At 37.3% G+C, this 26,282-nt stretch overlaps 1 protein-coding gene across 1 annotated transcript; it reads right to left on the reverse strand.

Moving 5' to 3' along the window:
* Positions 1-18,873: 18,873 nt before the first annotated feature.
* LOC104241983 (BTB/POZ domain-containing protein At3g19850-like) lies at positions 18,874-22,947 on the reverse strand. The gene is made up of 4 exons (XM_009797034.2): positions 22,743-22,947; positions 22,581-22,659; positions 21,350-22,483; positions 18,874-19,469 (listed from the first exon to the last, which is right to left on the reverse strand). The coding sequence occupies exons 2-4, from the start codon at positions 22,641-22,643 to the stop codon at positions 19,020-19,022; spliced, it is 1,647 nt and encodes a 548-aa protein (XP_009795336.1). The 5' UTR covers positions 22,644-22,659; positions 22,743-22,947; the 3' UTR covers positions 18,874-19,019.
* Positions 22,948-26,282: the final 3,335 nt, after the last annotated feature.

The raw sequence follows: 26,282 nt of genomic DNA on the forward strand, positions 1-26,282 counted from the left end.
GAGGGGATTCTAGGGGGAAGCTAAGACAAGCTAGTGGTCATACCTAGAAATTGGAGTGTCGGCACACCCCAACTAGCTTGTTAGCCATATTGTTTGGGAGTTAGGATCCCCTCAGGGATCAAGTCCAGACATGAGCAACAACTTGGATGTTGCCATTTTCTGAACTTCAACTCAAACACATAGAAGGGGACAGGGGTGCAGGGATTCACAGTAGAAACATATGCTAATTAATATAAACATAGGCAGTAAAGTAGACAGGGGTGTAGAAGCTGTAAAATAAACACATTGGGATGAGGCTGAAAATCAAACTAGAACATACCAGTTTCAGCGAAACAAGAAAAGAAAGCAGTAGTCTTGTGGAGCCAAAGTGCAAGCAAATAGTCAGAATGTTATGATTAGAGAACTATGATACTTGAGTAGTATAAAAGTGTTAAAGTGAGAGTGTGTTGTGAAAAAGGAGTCGTGCCCCTTTTATAGTTTAAAAGGCAAGTAGAATAAGGTAGGAGAATAGTTTTAAAATCAATTACAAAAAAATCCCTTTTAATTGAGGCATTCTGATAACAAACGGGTAAAATAATTAAGGAAAGAGATTGATCAAAATCATTTCCAAAGCAGTACAAGAAGGGTAAATGCACAGAAATTTATTTAAGGCAAAAGTCTGGTAGCACACGGTTTGTGCAAATAAGGAAAGGAAATAATTAACAGCCAGCAAATCACAAAGTCTGAATTTTGGTATGAATGAATCCAGTCAGAAAAGGTGAAGAAAGGTTTTACTTAAGGAAGATCAGTAATAATCAATCAAACCTAAAAAAGGATTCTAAATCAATCATAAGTTGGAAAACCTTTTCGGAAGAAAGAATTCATCACACATATAAAAACATACAGCCATGCTTAAGCACGAAGAGCTGTCATGCTAATCAGAAAAGTCTAGCATAGAAGAGAAAGTTCGGAGTCGTAAACAAAGAAATTCAAACTTAGTTCACAGTCTCAGGATAAGTCTGAGAGAGTCAAGGGTTCAAAAATAGAACCCTAGTCCAAACAAAAGATCAAAACTCGCCAAAACCCCCAAATTCTAGGGTTTCCCAACTCGATTCAGACACAGAGACGAGGAGGAAAGTAATTGAAATAGTCTTAGAGGTCCTTTTTAGAGACTCATGAGAAAACAAACAGATACAATAGGGAGTTAGAAGCAACAGAGTGAAGAAACTGATTCGAAGCATAGTGAGAGTAGAGGGAACATGTTTAAGAAAAACCTTTTAGAAGGGACTTAAACAGGGTTCAGAAGAAAAAAGAGATAGTATATCATTTAAGAAAATAGTAGAAGAAACATGTTTAAAGGGAACTCAAACAAAGTTCTAGTAAAAGGCAAACAATGAACTTAAGAACTCAATAGGAAATACATACAGTAGGAGAACACAAAATACCAGAAAAGTATATCAACAAGATATATAGGAAAACACAGCAGGATGAACATGCAAGCATGGTGTAGAAACACAGTAGAAATACAAGCCACAGAAGAACATATATAGTAGGAAAAAAACATAAGAAAGCAGTAGAAGCACATGCGTGACAAATACACACAAAGAAAAAGGAACAAAAAAGTTGGAGAAACATTTTGAACTTTTCAGAAACCCTAAATCGAGGAGAAGTAATTTTTGAAAGAAAAATTGTGGGAAACGTTTAAGAACTCAAGTAGAGCATAGATATAGAACCGATTTAAGAAAATAATCAGAGAAAACCTCGAATAGCTAGGATTTCAGAGGAGCCCTAAAGTGAGAAAGGCTTGGAAAAGGTCCGATCTGAGTCGGATAAGTCAGACATAGGCTCATAATGCTTGGATACGCCGGATCAAGGCCGGAGGGGCCATAGAACCTTGAATCGGAGAAGATCTGAACGGACACCATCGAGGCCAGACCTTGAAACTTCGAACACCAAGCGTTTAAGAGCGGAGGGAGGTGAGTATAGGCCATCCATGGCCTGAGAGGCCATAGATTCTGGTGAGATTGAGGTTGAAAATGGTAGAAGACGATTAGGGTTTTAAGAACCTTCGAGAGAGTTTGAGAGAGGGAGGGTATTAGAAGACGGTATTAAAATAGAAGACTGGACGGGCTAAATTGTTTGGGTCAGGGGAGGGTTGGATTAAAATTGGGTTGGCCCGTTAGGGGTTTGAAATTGGGTCAATTAGGGGGATCAATTTGGGCTATAATTGAAATAAAATAGGGCCAGATTTTAAATAGCCAGCTTTTTGCCTTTTTATTTTATGAAAATAGTAAAACAACTTCTGAAAATAAATTAAAGGTACAGAGTCAATTTATAATATATAAATATTAATTTAAAAATATTGGAACCAATTTCATAATTATAAAATGCTATTAATCTTAAAATAGGCTAAAATTGCAATTATATACAATTTAGCTTTTAAAAATACCAAATAAATTTATAAATATTACCCTAGCTATATTTTGGTATAAATATGAGAATAAAGTAATTTATTCACCAAAAATGATAATTTTGGGAATAATTATTGTTTTTTGTACAACTAAAATAGGCAATAAATCAGTTTAAAAATCTTTTAGAAATTAGAAAAATTATTGAAATACTTGGACATACTTATATATGCATATATATGCTATTTTGAAAGTATTTGCATGTAAAAATACATAGGAAAATATTGGGTATCAACACGGTTCACCCGGCGCAGATGCAAAACCGCAGAAGCGGTAATCTAACCGCAGTTGCATTTCTTGCAAGCTCAGTCAATTCCGCAGAAGCAGCTCTTTTCTCGCAGAAGCGGGGTCGCTTCTGCGACCATCCTTCCGCAGAAGCGGAATCACAGGGAGTTTTTGCATGGTTTTACCCTTTTTTGCTCAATTCCACTTCAATTGAATTCCAATCTCTTTATGGCATTATTTACCTAAAAATCTAACAATACACACCATAAACGACCTCATATTATAGTTAAAAGACATGAAAGCTAAAGAAAAGAGACTAGAATGAATGGTAAAATCACCACTCCCAACTTAAAGCTTTTGCTTGTCCTTAAGCAAATCAAACCAACACTTCAATGAGGATTTACCATTTAAAACACAAGTGGTATTTCTATTATTTACAAATCACATTCTTCAATTAAGCACCATACTTATGGATTTGGTTGGTACTAATAATTAGGCTCAAGTATGTGTATCTTTTTCAAATGACTCCCTCATTTAAAAATAACTTTAAGAATGTGCATGGGAGTTTCAAAATAATCAAGTGACAAGAATAAGCCTCAAGAAGTGACTCAAAAGCACTAGTCCACTACATATGCTCAACTTACCCAATTACATCAATCCTTCCTAATTCATGTGCCCTCACAAGAAAGTAAGTCCCAAAATCACTATATTTACAATACAACATAAGGGACAAATTTACAAAGAGACTCGCTCTCACAAAGAATTTCAAGTGTTATAACATCTCATACCATAAGCTTGCCCTTATTTTAATTCATTGCCTAATCAAGAACATTCGGTTGGAGGTCCCATAAGGACTTTTTAAGCTTGTAATGTAGGTTTAGGGAAGGGTCAGATAAGCATTTGGATACAAGTGACTTCATCCTCCTTGAACACTACTCATATTTGTCATTCTTTTTGCTCTTTGTTTCTTTTCAAACCACATAGCCTCGTTGGCATTTAGTTCCCAATATAGAACCTCCTTAAATACCTCTTTAATTTTCTTCAAGGCTCCATAATTTATATATATACAAATATTTCTCCTTTTTTTTTTACATATATACATATTTTTCTTTTGGAGCTTAAATAATTTAATATGAACACTTTGAGGTATATGTTCCTACACTCAATGTACAACCTTACCAATTTCCACTTTGACACCACACCCCCACTTTAGGCTTTTAGCCTCATTCTCAATGTTCAAGGATGGACGGGTTCAAAAGAGGGAATTATTTTACAAAAAGGGGAAAGGTTTGTAATGAGGTGGCCAAAGAAAAGGTTAAAGGCTCAAATAGGGTACTAGTGATATTATTTATGCAATGGTAGGCTTGAAAGGCTAAAGAGGTTTTGCAAATAACACAAAGAATACCTAAGATCATCCCTCCAACCAAACATACTATCATTAGCATTGAAAAACTAACCGGGCAAGTTCTAGATGATAGAAGTAAATACAAGATTTATTTGTACAAACACTAACACACATGGCACATGAATTAGTCAAGATGGATCAATTTTATTTTCTAATAAGAGCATCTAGAGCAATATTATTCAAACTAGTGGGCAAAGAGTCACTAAAAGAGCAAAAAAATTATCACAAAAATTATTCTTCACCATGCAACTTACTTGTTTTAGTTCAATACCAAAATTCGGAGGGGTATTCTTAGTTCATATTTCATATACAGTTGGGGAGAGACCCTTTGCAGTTGATGTTCAGGCCTTGGCCAATTGATTCGTGAGGTTGGATATTTCAGAGTCCAGTCGGGTATTAGCTTGTGTGATTTCTCGGTCTTCCTTATATGATCGCATCAGAGAGCGCCAGTATGATTATCCGCATTTGCTTGTCCTTAAGGATAGAGTTCATCACGATGATGCCAGAGATGTGAATAATGGTGATGATGGGGTGTTGAGGATGTAGGGCCGGATTTGTATGCCCAATGTAGATGGGCTTCGGGAGTTGATTCTGGAGGAGGACCATAGCTCGTGGTATTCCATTCATCCGGGTGCCGCGAAGATGTATCAGGATCTGAGATAGCATTATTGGTGGAGGAGAATGAAGAAAGACATTGTGGGATTTGTAACTCGGTGTCTCAATTGTCAGCAGGTAAAATATGAGCATCAAAGATCGGGTGGCTTGCTTCAATAGATGGATATTCTAGAGTGGAAGTGGGAGCGGATCACTATGGACTTTGTAGTTTGACTCCCACGGACTTTGAAGAAGTTTGATGCCATTTGGGTGATTGTGGATCGACTGACAAAGTCCGCACACTTCATTCCTATGTGTACTACATATTCTTTAGAGCAGTTGGCAGAGATCTATATCCGAGAGATTGTTCTCTTGCAGGTGTCCTAGTATCCATCATTTCAGATAGGGACACTCAGTTTACTTCGTAGTTTTGGAGGTCTGTGCAGTGAGAGTTGGGTACTCAGGTTGAGTTGAGCACAACTTTTCACCCTCAAACGGACGGGCAGTTCGAGTGCACTATTCAAAAATTGGAGGAAATGTTGTGTGCTTGTGTCATTGATTTCGGAGGGTCATGGGATCAGTTTGTACCACTTGCAGAGTTTGCTTATAATAACAGCTACCGGTCAAGTATTCAGATGGCTACATATGAGGCTTTGTATGGGAGGCGGTGTAGATCTCTAGTTGGTTGGTTTGAGCCAGGTGAGGCTAGGCTATTGGGGACAGACTTGGTGTAGGATGCTTTAGAAAAGGTGAAGGTAATTCAGGAGAGGCTTCGTACAGTGCAGTCGAGACAAAAGAGTTATACTGACAAAAAGGTTCAGGATGTGTCCTATATGGTTGGTGAGAAGGTTTTGTTGAAGATTTCACCCATGAAGGGTGTTATGAGGTTTGGTAAGAAGGGTAAATTGAGTCCTCAGTTCATTGGGCCTTTTGAGGTGCTTCAGAGGATTGGGGAGGTGGCTTATGAGCTTGTTTTTCCAACTAGCTTCTCGAGTATGCATCCGGTATTTCATATTTCTATGCTCCAGAAGTATGTTGTGGATCCGTCTCATGTTCTGGATTTCAGCATGGTTTAATTAGATGGTGATTTGACTTATGATGTAGATCCAGAAGCTATTTTGGAGCGTCAAATTCGAAAGTTTAAATCAAAGGATATAGCTTCAATGAAAGTGCAGTGAAGAGGTCGGCCCATGGAGAAGGCTACCTTGGAGACCGAGTGGGAGATGCGGATCAGATATCCTCACTTGTTTGAGGCTATAGGTATGTTTTTTGACTCGTTTGAGGACGAACATTTTCTTAATAGGGGGATGATGTGACGACCCGGCCAGTCGTCTCATAAGTTACCGCTCTGTTTCCCCCATTTCTGCTTCTTATTGCTTTGTTTATCAGTTCTATGTGTGATCGGGTTGGTTGGCTCGGGTTTGGAAAGGCTTTGGTAAAGTTTGAGACACTTAGTCTCTTTTGAGGAAGCTTAAGTTGGAAAAGTCAACCGGATGTTGACTTATGTGTTAGAGGGCTCGAATGTGAGTTCTGATGGTTCGGATAGATTCGGGAGGTGATTTGAGACTTAGGAGCGTGATCGGAATGTGTTTTGGATGTCTGGAGTAGATTTAGGCTTGAATTGACGAAATTGGTATTTTGGCATTTTCCTATTGATAGGTGAGATTTTGATATAGGGGTTAGAATGGAATTCCAGGAGTTGTAGTAGGTCTGTTGTGTCATTTGGGATGTGTGTGCAAAATTTTAGGTCATTCGAACGTGGTTTGGTAGACTTTTTGATTAAAAGCGGAATTCGGAAGATTTTGGAAACTTAGGCTAGCATTCGACGTGGTTTGGTTGATTCGATGTTGTTTGAGGTATTTTGAAGATTGGTATAAGTTTGGATGGTGGTATAGGACTTATTGGTGCTTTTAGTTGAGGTCCCTGGGGCCTCGGGGTGATTTCGGATGGTTGACGGAAGGATTGAATTTGGAATTGGCAGCTGAAGTGTAGGAACTGCTGTCATAACCGCATCTGCGGTTGGGAGGCCACAGGTGCGAGCTTCGCAGATGCGGAAATGAGTCACAGAAGCGGAAAGGGCCAAGGTAAGTTGGAGCCGCAGAAGCGGTTAGGTTATCGCAGGTGCGGGAATTTCTTCGCAGATGCGGCGCTTGGAATCTTAAGTGAAAACCACAGAAGCGGTTCATGGACCGCAAAAGCGGTACCGCAGGAGCGGGATTTTGGCTACAAGTGTGAAATCCCTGGGCCAGAAGGTATAAAAGCATTCCTTCGCGATTTTTGAGTTGTTTTTCGCCATTTCAAGTCGGTTTTGGAGTTTTTGGGGAGATTTTGAAGAGGGCATCAAGGGATATCATCTGGAGGTAAGCTTTTTGAGTCTAATAGTCGATCCTATGGAATTATTTCAGGCCTAAGATTAATGGAAATTAAGGGTTAAAAAAATTGGAAAACTAGGGCTTGGTATTGGAGACCTTGACGTGAGGATTTGAGGGCCCATTTCTGGTCGGATTTTGGGACTTTTGATATGTATGAACTCGTAGGGAGATAAGGAATCTATTGATGTAACTTTTATCAAATTCCGAGACGTGGGCCCGGGGATTGGGTTTTGGTTAATTTCGGGATTTATGTTGTAAATTGATTATTTTCGCATGGGCTTCGTTCCCTTAGCATATTTTGACGTCGTGATTCTGATTTTGGATAGATTCAACACGAGTGGAGGCCGATTCGAGGGGAAAAGGCATCATGGGCTAGAGTTTGGACTGGATTGAGGTGAGTAATGATTTTAAATATTGTCTTGAGGGTATGAAACCCCGGATTACACATCGTTGTGCTATATTGAGGTGACGCACACGCTTGATGATGAGCGTGGGGTCGTGTACCATTGGGGATTGTGACTTAGTCCATCCCTAATGACTGTTTTACCGCATATTTGACTGAAAACAGTTTGCTATCATCATATTTTGGGCTGAATGTCATATTTGTGCCTTGTGCCAACTATTTGAACCCTTAGGGGATTTTAATGATATTTCCTCATTGTTTTGACTTTATACTTGTACTCAGTCATGCTATATTCTATTGTTTTCATAACTAAGCCATGTTTACTCTATTCTAAAACATTAAATGATATTCTAAATGATAATTCGAGCTGAACATCATGTTTTACTGTTGTCTGAGTGACTTATGAGATTCTGACTTAGTAAGGCTGAGGGCCTGTATCGTAAGGATACACAAATTTATGATTATAAGGCCGAGGGCCTGAGATTGTACGCCACAAGGTGGCTCATTGATATGAGGTCCGAGAGCCTACTGATTATGCCATGAGATGGCTTGATATTGTGCTTGGGCTGTACGGGGCCCCTCCAGGAGTCTGCACACCCCTAGTGAGCTCGGGTACCCATTGTGATATGAGATATAACTCGAGGGGCTGGTGTTGTTCCATGATATTGCCCGAGGTGTGGATTCTGTTGACTTTGTTCCTGAGGGGTGGATTTTTATGTGTTTATATGTTCTAGCTGCCTTTCATTTAATTGTTTAACTGTTAAAAACATGTTTTAAAGAACTAAGTGCTTTTACATGTTTTCACTGTTTCAATGTTTTTACTAGTTTTATACTGCTTCTTTATAGTATGTTGATGTGCTTTTACGTGATTTCTTATCGCTCAATCTTTATTTATTATTATTACTCACTGAGTTGGAGTACTCACTTTACTCCTTGCACCCTGTGTGCAGATTTAGGCGCTTCGGGTCCCGCTAGCGAGTGTTGACTTCTTCCAGATCAAGCGGATTTGGAGATTCACTAGCTAACTTCTCGACGTCCGCAGCTCAGTGCTTCTCCCCCTAACTTATTTACTTTGTTTTAGTTATGTAATAGACTATGTAGATTTTTCCTATCTTTATTCAGATAGTAGATGCTCATAACTAGTGACACCCCGATGTCGGGCTATGTCTATTCCGCAATTGTACTGTTACACCTTATTTTGGGACTTTTATTATGATAAAGACTTAGTTCATATTATTTTAATTGCTTAAAATGAATTAGTAGTGTGTTGGCTAGCCTTGTCTTCACGAGAGGCGCCATCACGACCGGGTCCGGGTTTAGGGTCGTGACATTCGTGGCAATGCTCTTGGGTTTTAGGTGACCTGCGTAGCTTGGTTGAGTTAGAAGGGTTCAGTCCTGACAGTTTTGTTTCATGCAAATGGGAATTCGAAGAAGTTCTTGATGATTTCTACCACAGTTAGAGACATATATCTTCTACTGGCGTGAGGAGCATGTAATGTATAGCAATTTTCTTCTAGATTGGATCAAATAGGAAAGTTCTTGGCTAATGAAGTGCGTAGTTGCTTGTGGCTCGGAATGGGTATGAAGTTCTTATGTTTATCCTAGGATGGTAAGGTATATACGGTATGTTGTGTAGGATTGAGATTTGCATGTGTAAGGTCACAGTTCAGTTCTGAAAGGAAGGTCATAAATTCTTAAACAGCGTGCGCAGTCTCAGACGACTAGGTAAATAATATCACTAATTGGTGCGGCTTGATGAGGGTATACATTTCAGAAATGGGCAATGTGTTTGAGTTATGGGTACTTAATTGGTATTGGGGCACTCTCTTATTGGATAGACTACTGATATTCAAGTTTGCTTGGTGGCACAGAAGAATTATAGGAAAATCCCTCGTAGAATGATTGAGTAATAGAGGTGTGTTATATATTCGAGCGGTGGAATTGGGATCGGATATGGTGATTTGTGCGCTATATGGATTTAGAGACTGGGAGTTCTCATAAACAGGTTAGGTTGTGGTTGTGGGTCGTGTGTATCGGCCTTGTGTAGTGACTATCGGGGGTTTGGAGATCCGGGTGGATCCTTGTTGCTTAGTATGTTAAATTTTGATGTGATATTGGGTATGGACTGGTTGTCTCTGTGTCGTGTTATTCTAGACTGTTGCGCTAAGACAGCGACGTTGGCTATACCGGGGATGCCACTGATTGAGTGGTGAGATTCGATGAATTATATTCCCAGTAGGGTGATTTTTCATTTTTGAAGACTCAGCGGATGTTTGGGAAGGGTTGTCTTTCTTATTTGGTATTCGTGAGGGATGTTAGTGCAGAGACTCCTACTATTGATTCAGTTTCGACAGCAAGGGATTTTTCAAATGTGTTTCCTGCTGCTTAGCATGCCGCCGGACAGGGTTATTGATTTCGGTATTAATTTGGTGTGGGCACCGTATCATATGGCACCGGCGGAGTTAAAGGAGTTGAAGGAGCAGCTTCAGGAACTCCTTGATAAGGGGTTCATTGGTAGGCCAACATGGACGTGTGTTTTGCATCGAGTCGGCTTTGTTGACTCCGATTTGCTATTGTTAAGGGATGTGTTGATTCGATTGCTATTGAGCTTATTAGTGTTCTGGGGTATCTATGAGTTACCTTTCCGTGTAGCGAGACGTTATGATTTGTTGGTTATAAGCACATATAGTGCGGTTCTATTGAGGTGTCAAAGTGAAATTCGAGCGGGAAGAGTATTAGGTATTGCTCGGCGGATGGTATATCGGTTGTGTCCTTTTGGGCTTGTATGGTGTTATGTCATTTTCTTTGTCGTGGTTATGATGATTTGCTTTTGGTTCTAGACATCAAATTGTGCGTGGTTGTTGATTGTGAGCATAGTGACTTGAGGTGTTTCATGTGAACCAGTGTTTGAATAAGGTCGCGCATTGTAGCGAAGTTATGTGGAGGTATGATCCTTCGATTTAGATTCGGGTATTCTGGTTCTTCGATGTGCATTGGGTTCTTAGCATTGTGTGGTGGTGGTACTGGTGAGCTTGTGGTACAGCTTTCTCATTTGAGTCACTTTTCCATGATTTGAGTACATTTAGACTATTGCTTATTGGTGCCCGGGTCGTACAGGTTGTGGATTTAGATTGTACCGATGTGTCATGTCACTAGAGTAGTCGTGTTGGATGAGGTGAGGTTGTTGGGATCTAGAATGAATACTATTGGATTCGATTTCAGCATGTTGGGAGGATAATATCAAGATTCGGCTTAGAATTTACTATGGTCCTTGCCTTAAGAGAGAGAGCTCCACGAATGGCCGATCTGAGGAATGGTTATGACTTTCTGCGTGTTTTAATTCATCGTTGGCAGTGCAAAAGTGTTGGAATGAGGCTTTATTTGATAAGAGCTTTATTATCGGTATTCGTTTGTTTTGAGCAGTTGTTGTGATTTGAAGTTTTTGCTATGAGTGTTCGAGTGGTATGGCATATCCTGTGATTTCCATCTTGAATTGTTGTTATGTCTTGATACGACGTGTTTAGATTTATTCGGTGTGTAGATATGAGATTATGATCATATAGATAATTTTAGAGGTGGAAATTTGGTTCTAAGGTTTATGGGCTAGGTTGGATTGTGAAATTTCAGTTACTTGTACTATCAGACCTATATGAGATAGGGTGACATGGGATCACCCCCGAGTATGTGCATGGTAAGGTTACACAACGATTTGATGGTTTTCGGACTAGCTCTGGGCACGTTCGAGGACAAACATATGTTTAAGTGGGGGGGGGATGTAACGACCCGACCGATCGTTTTGAGCATTTGCACTTCTCTTTCTAGTTCTCAGGCATGGTTAGCCCTGTGTGATGTATTATGACTTATGTAAATCGTCGGTTTTGGTTTTCAAGATAATCGGAATAGATTTGGAAGAACAATTCTTAGCTTGAAGCTTTAAATTTGAAAGGTTTGACCAAGTTTTGACTTTTTAGTATTCGATATCGGATTTGGATTTTTATGGTTTGGTTAGCAACGCTAATTTTGGACTTGGAAGCGCGTCCGAAATGTATTTTGGAGGTCCGTGGTAGATTTAAGCTTGAATTGGCGAAATTGAAAATTTGGCATTTTCCAGTCAGCAATGGAAATCTTGATATAGAGGTTGGAATGGAATTCCGAAAATTAGAGTAGGTTCTTTGTGCCATTTGTGACATGTGTGCAAAATTTCAGGTCATTCGGAGGTGATTTGATAGGTTTCGGCGTTGTTTGTGGAATTTGAAAGTTTATAAGTTCTTAGGCTTGAATATGGGGTTGATTTAGTGTTTTGATGTTGTTTTGAGTGATTCTAAGGCTCGATTAAGTTTGAGTGATGTTATGGGATGTGTTGGCTTGTTTGGTTGAGGTCCCGAGGACCTCGAGTGAGTTTCGGGTGGTTAACAAATCATTTTGGACTTTGGAAAGGTAGTAGATTTTCTGGTATTTTTGTTGCAGGGATTTGTTTTTCGCGTTCGCGAAGACTATCTGGAGATTTAGGAAGAATTGGTCTTCGATTTCACGATGTATGGAGCGCGTTCGAGAAGGGTTAGTAGCAGAGTGCATCGCGAACGCGAGATGAGTAACGCATTCGCGAAGAAGAGAAGAGGCAGCTGGGACCCCATTCATTTGGCCTATGCGTTCGCGAGGGTGAGGTTGCGTTCGCGTTGAGAAGTTTCAGTAAAGCTTCGCATTCGCGAGAGGTATGTCGTGTTTGCGTAGAAGGGATTTCTGGTCAGAGGCAGTTTGTACTTCGCGAACGCGAGAGGACGGTCACGTTCGCGAAGAAGGAAATCTGGGCAGACAATATTAATTTCAAAAACGAGGGTTTTGGTTCATAATCTCAAAATTCATTAGAGAGCTAGGGAGAAGGCGATTTTGGAGGGAATTTTTAGAGGATTGATTGGGGTAAGTGTTCTTCACTCAAATTTGGTTAAATCCCATAATTATGTCTTGATTGTTATCATTTAATTTGAGAATTTTGGGTGAAAATTAGGGGAAAATTGAAGAAAATTTGGAGAGTTGTATTTGGGATTTGAGGTCCGATTTTGATGTTCTTGGTATGTATAGATTCGTGGGAGGATGATGATTTTTGTGATGTGATTTTTATCTAATTCTGAGACGTGGGCCCGGGGGCCGGATTTGAGCAAATTCGAGATTTTTGGTCTAATTTGATAATTTTCGTGTGGGTTTCATTCCTTTAGCGTTTATTGATGATAATATACTGATTTTGGTGAGAGACGGAGCATTTGGAGGCCGAATCGAGAGGCAAAGGCATCACTTGTTTGAGTTTTGGCTTGGCTTGAGGTAAGTAACGCTTCCAAACTTGGTTTTGAGGGTTTGAAACCCTGAACTATGTGTTCTATGATTACTATTGAGTTGACACAATGCCAAGTGATAGGCATGTGGGCATGCACCATGAGAATTGCGGTCTGTATCATTCCATGGCACCGCTTAGTGGCTCTTTCTTGCTGATATCTGTGTTGTGATCATATGATTAAGTTAATGAGCTGTAAATCATGCTAAATATTATGTTAAGGCTTCATGCCGATACTGTTGAGACTCGAGTGGTCGTTTCTTGCTGTCATCTCATTACATTCATTTATATTTTGTACTCAGTCTGGCTCATACATATCATATTATGTCGCAGTCTCAGTTATTATTATTTGGCACATCATATCATTGTTTCGGGCTAGTTTTATAGCATTGTGAGCCCCTGTGTGTGAGGCTGGAGAGTGATGATTGAGTGAGGCCAAGAGCCTGATTGTGAGTGACAATATGAGATCGGGTTGCACGCCGCAACAGATTATTGATATATGCCTTCGTTGGCTTGTGTTAGCGCTTGGGCTGTAGGAGCCCCTCAGGAGTCTGTAACACACCCAGTGAGCGCGGTTGATTATATTCAGGGATGGATCTTCTCCATGAGGCTGGCTGGCTTGTTCCTCGGTACTGGAGACCGATGGTATGTGATGTGTATATCTTACGGGATGGATTTTCCCTAGGCCCTGTGAGCCATATACAGTACCGAGTGGTTGTGAGGTTGTTATCATTACTATTATCTGGAGATGGATCTTCTCCATAGGCTGGAATGGCCTTCCTCAGTACTGAGTGACTGTTGTCAGAGATGTATATATTCCGGGATGGATCTTCCCTGGGCCGTACGAGCCATATACAGTACTGAGTGGACGAGCATTTGAGATTGTGGGCACATGAGGCACTCAGCATAGTGCATTTTATACAACATGTGCACTGACATGTAGATGTAGCAGAGTTACACTTCTTTACCTTGTTCATACTTGCTCTATTTTACTATTCGAGCTGTTATTTAACTGAAAGCATACCTACGTTTCTGTACATTATTTATGTTATCCTTGAGGAGGTTGAGTTCGTCACTACCTATCAGTCCAAAGGTTGGACTTGTTACTTACTGAGTTGGTGTACTCACGTTACCTCTTGCACCTCGTGTGCAGATTCAGTCACTTTGGATCTAGTGGCAGTGGTTGATCGAGGCTTCTGACTTAGGAGGTTATTGAGGTATTTGTACGACATTCACAGGCCTTGGCTCTCCACCTAACTTTCCAGTTGTATTTAGTTGTTCCCTTAGACATTATATTAGATTATGTATTTTCCTTAGACACTCATGCACTCAGTGACACCGCGGTTTTGGGCTGGATTGCATCTATTCTTGGAATTTCTTATGTTTCAAATAGTTCTTTAAATTGTTAAAAACTTCCGTAAATATTTTCAAACTTATTATTATCATGTTGATTGTTGAGTTGAGGCTGGCCTAGTTTCACGATAGGCGTCATCACGATGGGTCAGGTGTTGGGTCATGACAAAAGCATATAGAGATGATCAACAATAACATATTAGAGCTAGAGCTATTTAACAAGAGATAACACAATAAACATAATATACAATTAAGCAATCAAAAGAGAAGAAAGGTTGAGATTCACTAACCTTTTTTTGGGCAGCAAACCAAACCAAACCAAAGAGCTTCTTATTTTTATTCGTTAATAATCTGAACTCAAACTTGAATAGTAGGCAAACTCGGAACCGGAGAAGGAAAAGGAAATCAGTGAGCAATCTAGGGTTTAATTCTCTTTTGTTTTTAGTGTTGTATTATATGGTAGGTTGTTATTAGGTGAAAGTATTGAAAGCCCTAATTTATAGTGATCATTGAAGCCATAGGGTTCAACAAATTCAAATTAATAGTGGAAGGTGACAGAGTGATGGTGATGTGAGCAAGACGGGTGAAAATCATAAAAATACAGAGGGGAAAAATAATAGTGATTTTACCTGAGCATGAGAATAGAGTGAATCGACCGTTTATGGGCGAGAATCCACCAGTCAAGGCTTCAATATCCAGTGATCACTATATTTTACCTATGGACATTAAAGATAATGATGAAGCCTGAGAAAACTCCATGCATGCCTCCAATTTGAAGGGTGAGAGGAAGAATTGCTGAGTTTCAGTTTGCACGATTTAGGTCTTAAGGTTTGGATTTGGGCTTTAAAATCTGGGTGATAAAAGGGGAAACAAAATTGGCAGGATTCACGACCATAGCGGACAATAGGGATGATTCTAGGTTTGGTTTGTGACCTTGCGTAAATTTGTGCAAGGTTTATGACTAATTTAAGTTAATGAGCTGAGAGAATAGAGAGTGAAAGGGGAAAGGGGTGGCTAAGTTGTATGGGGGAATGATTAGGGTTTGGGTAGAGATAGGTCATCTTTGGGTTTAAACGTGTGAGGGATATGGGAGCCGTTGGATCTTTAGATCAACAGCCCTGATAAATTCATGTTTTAACATTTTAAACTAACGAAATATGTAGACCGTTAGATCTCTGAGTTTTGATGGTTGAGATTGAGTCCAAATATGTTTTCTAAAATTAAAAAAAGGAGATGGAACGTGGGTCGTTGATCAAATAAGCGGACGACTCATATTAAATGTGTTTTTGTGTGAGTGGTAAAGACGGGTGATGTGGCAGAATTTGATTGGCTTAGAGAGGGTTTCTTGGATTGCCAATGTGGAGTAGATGGGGTTGTGTGGATTGGAATTGTTTGGGCTTGGTATTTTAGGCTGAAATAATTTAAAGAATAGCCACTCTGTATTTAATTGGGTATTTGCAACTATATATTTTTTAACCCTTTTATAATTAATTTAAATGAACTAAAATAATTTTAATAAAACGTAATAGAATTATAATCATCAAATACACTACTAATTACTATAATTAATTAATTATTTATAAAAATATACTTTTTTCCTTCAAATTATGACATTAATTTCGAATGAAATAGTAGGCTAATTAACTAAAAATTAAGGAATGATGTATTAACCAATTATAAAACCTATGTAATGTATAAAGGTTATTTTTATAGTCTCAAAATAGTAAGTATGATATATCTTATAATTTTGTAATACCAAATTATTAATTTTCAACACTATTAATTACTAATTTTTATAAAAATAGGTATTACTCATTAGAAAATATTTTTAACACATTTATTGCAAATCATTAAGTAAAAATAAATTAATTTTAAAAGGGAGGATCAAAATTGATCGTCAACAGCTGCCCCTTTTGGACCGGAGACGATGAAAGAATTTTCGGGCAAAGAAATCAAACCAAGGCCAATTTTGTCACGACCTCAGGCGTACATTGCATAAATAACATATGAGTTTAAGAAAGATTATGAGTTGTAGAATTAGGAGTTAAGAAAGATTGTAGGAGAATTTTGGAGAGTTGGGGCCGAATTCTAGCTTTGAATTGGTTACATACGTCGGGCTTAACGAGGATCAGGCTTCATGTAGTTCTGGAGTGATTATTTGGAGGAGGCACTGCTTGCAGGAATTGCCCCAGTATCGTATTATGATGATACTACGAGACGGAAGATTTGGTACCCATGCTAGCTCTGAAATATGGCTTGATTTGAAAGACTTGAAGAATTAGAGTTTCACTAATTGTATTTGAGTTTGAGCTTGGATCCTTGGCCCGCTTATTGTTTTGTTGTCCTTCGTAGACTTGTAGCTTGGTTTGCTACTTAGAAAAAGTTCCATGTTGCGATGTATGTTCTTATAAAAATAAAATACACACATACCCTTATATCGTAATGCGGATATGCTAAGATGTGATGTAAATGATGATGCCTAGCTGCCGACTAGCCGTTATTTGGGATTGAGACGACGAGATACTTGAATTTTACTCGATTGTTAGCCGGGTTGTATACCGTTCTGCAATTTTTGGAGCATTATATCTCCTCGCGTTGGGAGTGTCTCCGCGTGATGGGAGTAGTTGACTTGTAAGTAGAATGTATCTCCGCGTGATGGGAGTAGTAGCATTGAAATGTAAAGTATCTCCGCTTGATGCGATCAGTTGCATTGAAATGTAAAGGATCTCCGCACGGTGGGAGCAGTTGCATTGAAATGTAAAGGATCTCTGCACGATGGGAGTTTCTAACTCGAAAATGTAATCATGCTTGTAAGCGGCATGGGCAAACTTGCATGTGTTTCTGACTTGAAAATGTAATCATATTCCCTCAGTTGTTTGCCCCGGGAATTAAACCAGTCAACATGTTATGTTGCAAAGAGTACAAGAGAACTAATTGTATCAGGTTCCTATCTGGTAATCCATGAAGTTTGACAAATCATCAAAATCACACTCGCATAACTTATCCGTATTAATTAAGTACTTTTTTTTTGTTTGGTTTATTCTTTCAAAATTTTCATACATGAAATTTTGGTCCTTCTTTTGTTAGCGTAAAATCTTATATGATTAAACACAATATGCATATTAAAGCTAGTAGCAGCGAATAATGTACCATATAGTCAATGGGTTCAACTGATCCCAATATTTCAATATTAAATATAGATATAAATTTTAAAAATTAATTTCGAAATGTTAATTTCCAAAGTCTATGAGTGCAATAGTAAGAACTAAAAGTTGAACCCACAAATTTATATTTTGGATCAATCTCTTTACAATAGTATACCCATATTCTCAAAATTCTAGATCCGTCTCTAATGAGGCCCTCGGATTGGGATCCTGTCAATCTCTATTTTTATTTTCTTTGATCTTGTACATATTACTATTAATAAGTAAAATATCTTACTTAAAAACTGGTTTTAAGTAACATTTTTCATTGAGCCGCCCTTTTCTTCTCCTTCGTCGTTCAACTAATCATGCATTCTTGATACGTCTTTTTTTAGTCACTCATTTACCGATGAAAAAATTCTCATTTAAAGTTTATCGGTTGCTTTTCTGAACATGTAAATTAGTTGGTTGTACCAATCACGGGCCGAATGGTTTTGGCTTCATTATTGATTTTTCTTTTGCGAAAATTTGGCATCATTGTTCACATGATTACTGGGGTATTTGATTTTGTATTTTAAGGGGATTTATATTCACAAGTTGTCAAGTCACAAGTGATCAAATGGAAGCATCCATTTGGTTTTGTCTCATTTAGACATTGAATCAGTTTGAGTCACACCAGCTAAAACCATTTCTATATATTTAACTTTAATACAACTATTAAGCATTAACTTAAAAGATTTTATTCTTATACTATGTTATACCATGTCATTTGTACTTTCATGTGAATTTCGTTGCACGTGAAAATAAACCTTAAACAACAATGCAAATTGGAGATAATTTGAACATACTTTGGGTATACATTAATCTTATAGAAAAGGATAATAATATGTATTACATAATTAACATAGGATATAAAATTTACAGTGTACTCTTTATATTTTCAGTACTAATATCATATACGTTGTACATGAGATTTCACTTTGTTATCTAAAATCTTTCTCAAAAAAAAAAAAAAAATACCGATCTTGGCCACATTTCCTAGTTTCTTCCCTTTTGAGTGCGGGCGTGTTCACATATATGTACAATCAGACCTCTCTATAACATCATCCCTATATAACAACACTTCACTATAAAAGTCATGTTTTTTTGGAACCAAATTTCATGTTATGTTATAATATATGTTCTAATTCGTATTTCGTATTTCGTATCCTGTGTTTCATATTTCGTATCTCCTATATATTGTTGTTATTTTATTACGCATTTTTATGGTACTAATATATTATCTCCTATTGCTTTTTTTGAGCCTTTTGAGCCGAGGGTCTCCCGGAAACAGCCTCTCTACCCTTCGGGGTAGGGGTAAGGTCTGCGTACATATTACCCTCCCCAGACCCCACTTGTGGGATTATACTGGGTCGTTGTTGTTGTTGTTGTTGTTGTTGTTATAATATATGTTCTCTATAACAACAATTCACTATAACATACAAAAATATTCGAAACAAACGAGGCTGTTATAGAGAGATTTGACTGTATATACTAAGACAAGCCGGATAATTTTAAGTCATAAAACAGTTAGAGAAATAGAGAATTCGGAGATGCACAGAAAACTTTACAGGTATAGAATTTGGAATATGAAATTGACAATACGTGCTTTTAAAACATACAAATGGGAAAAAGAATTACCACATATATGAATTATCAATATATGTCACTCTCTTTTTAATTTGCTTTTTATATTGAGTTGGGAAATCAATTCAACAAAGCCTAGGTAAAGCTCTATTATGTGAAGGGGTTTTCACCATTCTTGACATTTGGCCTTTCATCTCCCGGCAAACTTTCTCCAATTCCACAACTTTCCATTGCATTCTTTGCAGATTTAGTCTCATATGCTCACTCTCTGCATCTTCTCCAACATCTACAGGGGAGAAATCACTCGCACAAGTACTAGAGCTCTCACTCTTATTTTTCTTGTACAAAACCATTTGAGTACTATTTTTCATGCTGCTAGGATTTTTAATATTCTTCTTTTTTGTATCTTTTTCCTTCACAAAATTTGAACCCTGAGAAGCAAGTGCCTGAACGGCAATTCTTGGTGGGATTCTGGGGTTTTTTGCAAGGTCTTTGCATGCTTCAAGGCTTAGCTTGTCATAGTTTAGACATCTGCATAGTCTTGATCTTTCTTCTAATGGAAGGGCTGGATGAGACTGCAATAAAATGTGCATGACACCATGTTATTTTTAATTGCAACTATCATAATTTACCGTAAATAAGTGTGCATGAATGAGTTGTAGTCAGTCTTGGCATGTAACCTATGCTTGACTATATTTAGATAGTCACGGGTAACTCACATTCACATATGCTCATATTGTTTGATAAATTTGCAAGTTACTTTTAGTAACGGCTCCTTTAAGGAGGACATCACAAAGACAAAAAGGAGAAAAGTAGACATAGCAAATAAAACGCAAGGTGATTTTACTTCTCTCTATCTAAATCTTGATAAGAAGAGTTACTCCGTAATTATGCTAATAACGATAATAAATATTCAATGAAATAATTGACAGGCATACAAATTGGTCATCACACCACCTTATACAAAATGAAAAAGAAATATTAGCAAAATGACAAGGGAAAATCTAATTGAAATTAAACTACCTACACAATTTCTGGTACAGATCTCCCAATGACTTCAATAAGTACTGTCTGTCTGTCCAAGAATAATATTGGTATTAGAGCAACAAGTAGTAGGTCTTCTTGGTCCTACTCCTACCTAGACAGATAGGACCTACCAAGAGAGGTAAGTCCACAAATTAAAACTCATTGGGTTGGAAATGTTCTAATTCATAAGTTCCTGTAACAACCTTCAATTAACCCTACTACTTATCGTTCTAACAATAATAACTGCGTTTCAATTCCAAACAAATTAAAATTACTATATAAATCTTAAGTTCTCTATTTAAGCTCAATTTATGATCCTACTACTTATCGTTTAATTTATAAAAAACCATCATTTCAATACTTCTATATATATATATATGTGTCTTCTCAAACCCAAAATTATGCAAAGCTTCCTTAGATACATATTGTTGATTTTCCAATTAATAATGCTGAAAAAGTACCAATAATTTAAAAAATACTGGTGTTTTCCTTTTTAGACTGTCGGTTTAGTACCCTGCCTAGCATCCCCCTTTTCCCCTCCAAAAAGAACAAAGAGAGAAAAAGGACAAAAAAATTATGTTTCACCTTCTTCAAAAAATGACCATTGGTAATTTAGTACTCCCAGATGACAGCTAAAACTACGAGGAAATGCAGCAATTATATATATTCAGCAATACAGAGTAAAATGAAAATGTACTAGTCATTTAGCTAAAGCTTAAAATTCCACTTGTAGTACTTTGTGGGACTACTGTTCAATAATGCAAACCTTGTAAGTTTAGGTTGTACCTTTTACATCTTTTCCCCACTAAACATTTAAACAATTTCCACCACATGAAAAACTAAATTTCCTTGTTGGGAAAACCTCATTTTTGTCTTATCCCATATATTTTAGCTCTTGTCCAACAACATGCTATCTAAAAAAGCATCCAAAACTAAAGTAACCAGTAGCTAGCATTTATGAAACTCATTGACAAGAAGTGGAAAAAGAATACTTATTCTAGTTCAAAGTAAGTGATTTAATTCACCTTTTAACATTAATTAGCAATGAAATTGATCATATTAACCTTTAATATTTTTTCATATAAATACTCCTAACACGTACTCCAACATTAATTAATCAAAGGGCAATGTAGGAAAAAAATAATTAATTTATTCTTGAAAGCTAGAAAAATCACTTATTTTTGAACCACAAGAAAAAAACCAAAAAATCACTTATTTTGGGCCGGATGGAGTATTTAGTAGTCCCTCCTAAGAAAGATAAAAAGAATTTGAAACTTATGATTTAAAACACGTTAAATGTTCCTATAAATCATTTCAACTAACTGTAAAATAAAATTTTTAAAATTAATTTGTTCTTAAATAGATAAATGTGTTGTTCTTAAAAAAAATGTGTCACTTAAATTGAGATGGAGGAGCGAGCACTAATTACCTCAAGATAGATATCAATGGCTCTGTAGACCCCATCGAAGCTATCCCTTGCATAATCTGGCAAACTCTCTGCTATGGCGAGGAACTTTGAGATTTTTAGGCTTTGGTCAGGTGCTATCTCTCTCAAGTAATTATCTATCAACCTTCCAACTTTCATCATTCTTGGTATACAAACAACTTTATCATGATGAACAAACAATCTAATCAAACTCACCACAAGATTAACATCATAAGCACCCCCATTATGCCCACTAATTAGCAAATCATCTAAGGTTGCTTGATCAAGCAATCCCCCTATTAATTTCTCTAATCCAGCCCTGCATTCTCTGCTAAGCCCAAATCCAGAAACAATTCTCAGTACCCAAAACAGACTTCTGCAAGAAAATGCTGTCTTTCCCATCAAAACCACTCCATGAACTGCTGTATCTGCTAGACCAGTGTACTCTGAGCTTGAAATCAGATTGTTGTTATTACCTTTGCATTGGGTTGCTGTTTTCAAGTAATGAAGAAGAAATCTAGTGAGGACTAAGTTGTTGTTGTCACTCCCAAAAGCCCCTAAAGTCTTGAGAAACTGTTGTATTATTTTAGGGGATAAAATGGTTAAGTCCTCAAACCACCAAGCAGCTTTGTTTGATGATGAAGAAGAAGAAGGGGTTCTGAGGAAGAGGCCATTAGGAGTATCTGGAGAAGAGGATGATGAAGAGGACGAAGCAAAAAGGACACTAACATCAGAATTCTGAGCAATCTTGGCAAGAAGTGAATTCATGAGCTTCTGAATTAGTCCACAAGAATCTGCAAATGAGAAGAAAGATTCACAAGTCCTGAGAGATGTGAGAATATCAGCCCATGACCAGTCAAATAATCCTTCAAGAAAAGTCTCAGTTTGATGCAAGAGATTGCAAGAAGACAATTTCTCTGTCATCCCAAGAGAGACAGCACAGCAATGGAGGAGTGACACATTTGAGACAGTTATTATGATGCTGCCATTGTTGTAACAGAATCTTGAAACTAATTCAAAGCCTTCAGCCCCACCTGGGAAATCATCAATCTCAATGCCTGATTTCCTTATCTGATTTCTTCTCTTCTCTTCCTTTATTATCTTCCTCAACTTCCCACAGAATCTTGAAAGTACTTTCTGCAACACAAGAGGGCAAAAATATGTATATATGTATATATATACTTGAGTGAAAGAATGAAAAATAAGAGTTTCAAGATTAATGGTTCTTTTTTACCTCGTGGAGAAAGAATGTTTGTTGGCCATTGACATGGATTTGCAGATCACATAGGTCTGGCATGGCTGCTTTGCATTGACTGGGAACCAAGACAATGAAAAAGAAAATTAGTGCTTTAAATTTAGAAATTGGCAAATGACAAGTGCTCTCACACTGAACCACCTGGATACATGTGAAAGAATTTAGATACTCCTATAGATGTGTGTATATAGTTCAATCCCTTTTTAGTGATATGGGTGTGTGTTTGGATTCTTGGTAGGGTTTGATTTTTTTTTTTTTTTTTGGGGGGGGGGGGGGGAGGGGGGAGTTGCATGACAAGTTGACAACAGATAAAGTGGATTTTCTGGGTGGCCAAGTTTTGTGATTCCTAGCAGCATCACGAGTTAAGTTCTGTGTATTTTATAGCAGCAAATGTACGAGAGACATATTGATTGGAGTATTTAAAAAACCCAACTATATTGATTCCGCTGTCCCTACTGCTTTTGTTTAAAATTTTGGTTATTTCTGTAGGAATATGTGGATTTTCTTAACTTATATATGCCAGTATTGTAAAGATTTTTTATGCGATGAGATTATCTCTACCTAATGTAGCACCTAATTTACCTTTCTCACTTCTTTTGAAGAACGACATATAAATTTTTTATATAAGTTAACTCAGATTTCTATTCGCCTTTTTATACACATTTAGATATTTATTGAATCCAAATATGTAGTGGACTCAAGAAATCTAATTTCTATAAAATGAGTTCGAGACTCGGAGGAACACTTTGCAATTGCATACACACAAACAACCGATCGTGACCTTAAACTTTAAGTGGTGTATTTATTTATTTATTTATTTTTTTGCGTTGACCTTAGGGTGTGTTTGGTATAAAGGAAAATATTTTTCATGGAAAATGTTTTCTTGAAAAACAAGTAGAAATCTTACTCATTTTCTGGTGTTTGGTACGCAAATCAAGGAAAATATTTTCTCAAGAGTATTCATAAATAATTTTGATACAATAAACATGAAGACATAAACTTTCGAACCAACAACCTTCCGAACCCACAAATTTCATAAACTTCTGAACAGCAAAACTTTCGAAACCGCAAAATTTCGAACCCGTAAACTCTATAATTTCTAAACCCGTAAACTTCGAAACACATAAACCTCCTAACTCATAACTTTGGAACTTGTAAAATTTTGAACTTGTAAACCGAAATATGAAAAAAGTAAAACTGAAAATATATATAAAAAAAATATTTTTCCCGGGGATGGGGGGCAGCATGGGGGGAGGGCAGAAAAAAAATAGAAATTTAAAAATTAAAAAAAAAATTTAAATTTTTTTTTCCGGGTGGGGGTGGGTGGGTGGTGACGAAAAAAATATTTTTGAGAGAGGGCATGGGGTGGGGTTAGGTGGGTGGGTATGGGGTGGGTTGGTGAGGGTAAAGAATAGGGTGGGGAAGCTTGAGAAGGAGTTTTGGAAAATGTTTTACCTTCTCTTGATAGGGAAAACATTTTCCTCCAATTGAAGGAAAATGAGTTGATGAGGAAAATATTTTTCAAAATATTTAAGCCAACCAAACATGAGAAAATTGGAAAACATTTTCCGAAAAATATTTTCCTTCGTACCAAACACACCCTTAGTCTTGATTAATCTCCTTTTCTTCCTTTTTTTTTTAATTTTATTTTATGTTTTTGTTTTGTTAATGTGTTTTTAATTTTGATTTCTGTTGGTTAGTTGGATCCATTAGCAACTTATAAATTTTGAACAAGTTAATAGTTTGGTTTCAAACTTTTGTCTATTTTACTTTGTTTGAGCGCAAATTCAAAATTCTAGCACGAGTTTTGCTATTTCTAAATTCCAATTTAGTAGGCTGTTAAACCATTAGATTATCTTTTTGGTCCAATCATGATTAAATGTTCCACCAAAATAGAAAAAGAACCCCCTCAAATGATTGATATTTAGGTACACTTTGTCTCGGTATATAGATTAACTTTCTCAGTGATATATTTTCTTCTTTTTGTTAACATTAAAAAACTTCACTCATATTTCTTGAAGGTGTAAGCTCAATTGTAGAATCTTTGCATTCAAAAGGTGTAAGCTCTCAACAAATTCTTCCCTTTATCTTTTATCTACTCCGAACCTCCGCACTCTCAAAAAGTTTATATATATATACCTGGCGTTATAGAGACTTGATCGTTCATATTTTCTGGTAGAAAAGTAGACTTAATAACTTATTATGTTTAAAATATATACTTTTTGCCATAACTTAATGTTTGCTAGTATACATCTGTCGATTTAGACATTGAGTTATGTACGAACAAAGGGAAATTGTACTTGTTTACTCGTAAAACAATACATGTGAGTTTGTTACATGGTTTATAGACAAACGAACTGATTTGATAAAAAATGGTAAATAAATGAGATTAAAAGTAAGATTTAGCAAATGAAATTGAAAAAGATGACAAGCCTGGCTCCGAGAGCGGTGTCTCCGAGGATAGAAATGAGAGCAACATAAAATAGCAATAAAGTTGTTTAATTGAGAGCGAAAATGGAATACAACATAAGTTTTGCCAAGAATTTTGTTCCTTACAATGGCTGCTTAGCCTGCTATTTAAAGTTATACCTAGGGAAACAAGATCTTAGGATCATGCCCTACTTAAATGATAATAAAGGAGCCATTGATGAATATGTACCGGCATATCATGAATGCAAATATTCTCTGCAACGGCTGCTCATTTAATGTTAAAGAATATTCTTCATTGGATGTTATTCGATGACAAATATTCGATCTGCTCCCATTGACCATGTTCCTTTCGGGGTCTATCCGATGTCAGTTGTAGCAGTTGTACTCGGTATTGGTTATTACTTGATTCACATTTTGCGTTTCTTCGGTTCCACGTGTCATGCTATTGTTAGATCATTTATTATAAACTATTTTTACTCTATACAGATAGTCCCCCTATTTTTTTGGTGACATATCTTTGTGTCATCGGAAAGTTTGTGAAGATCCCTTTCTTGGCGGGAAACCACTGAAAAGTCTATGATGCTTGAAAGGACACACGTCTTCTCGTATTTAATATCTGAACACATGTTGCCCCACGATTCAGCAATATCGTCGGTTCTCAAGGTAATCATGACCGTGATTTTTTTCCGTCTATATCTTTACTTATACTCCTCATTTTATTCCTTCTATATTTAAAAGTACATAAGCATTCATTTTCTAAAGGAAAAAAATCTACCAATACATGTGACTAACTTGTACAACTTATTTCTATAGGGCTGGTTATGTAGTCTCCGCTCCCGATGAGATATTATTGTTCCTGGTTCTTGCAGTCCCTAGTTCTCGTGGCATTCTTATTGCCGTATCTTATACTATACCCCCTCCCCCAGTGCTTGAATGCGAAGTATGCAAATTGGAACACTGGAGTTCTTGCTTCATTTGTGGAAACAACTCGTGAACGGTTAAATAGTCTTTGGTTCGATGGCAAGTTTTACTTCCCAGTAGGAACTTGCCATCGATCAAAAACTTGTTTAACCATCCCATAGCGCTTTGTCATTTGAATGCCTTGTCATTTAAATGTCTTAATCTTACCGATGGCGCTTCTTTTGTAGTATGCTTTCCGTTGTTGCCTAATTAAAAACCTTTCCAGAAAAACCCGACTGAAACAAAAGTTGGTCAAAGGAAAAATGAGTGTAGCACATACTTTCAGTATTG

Source organism: Nicotiana sylvestris, chromosome 4 (assembly GCF_000393655.2).
Source record: "Nicotiana sylvestris chromosome 4, ASM39365v2, whole genome shotgun sequence".
Classification (NCBI taxonomy): Eukaryota; Viridiplantae; Streptophyta; class Magnoliopsida; order Solanales; family Solanaceae; genus Nicotiana; species Nicotiana sylvestris.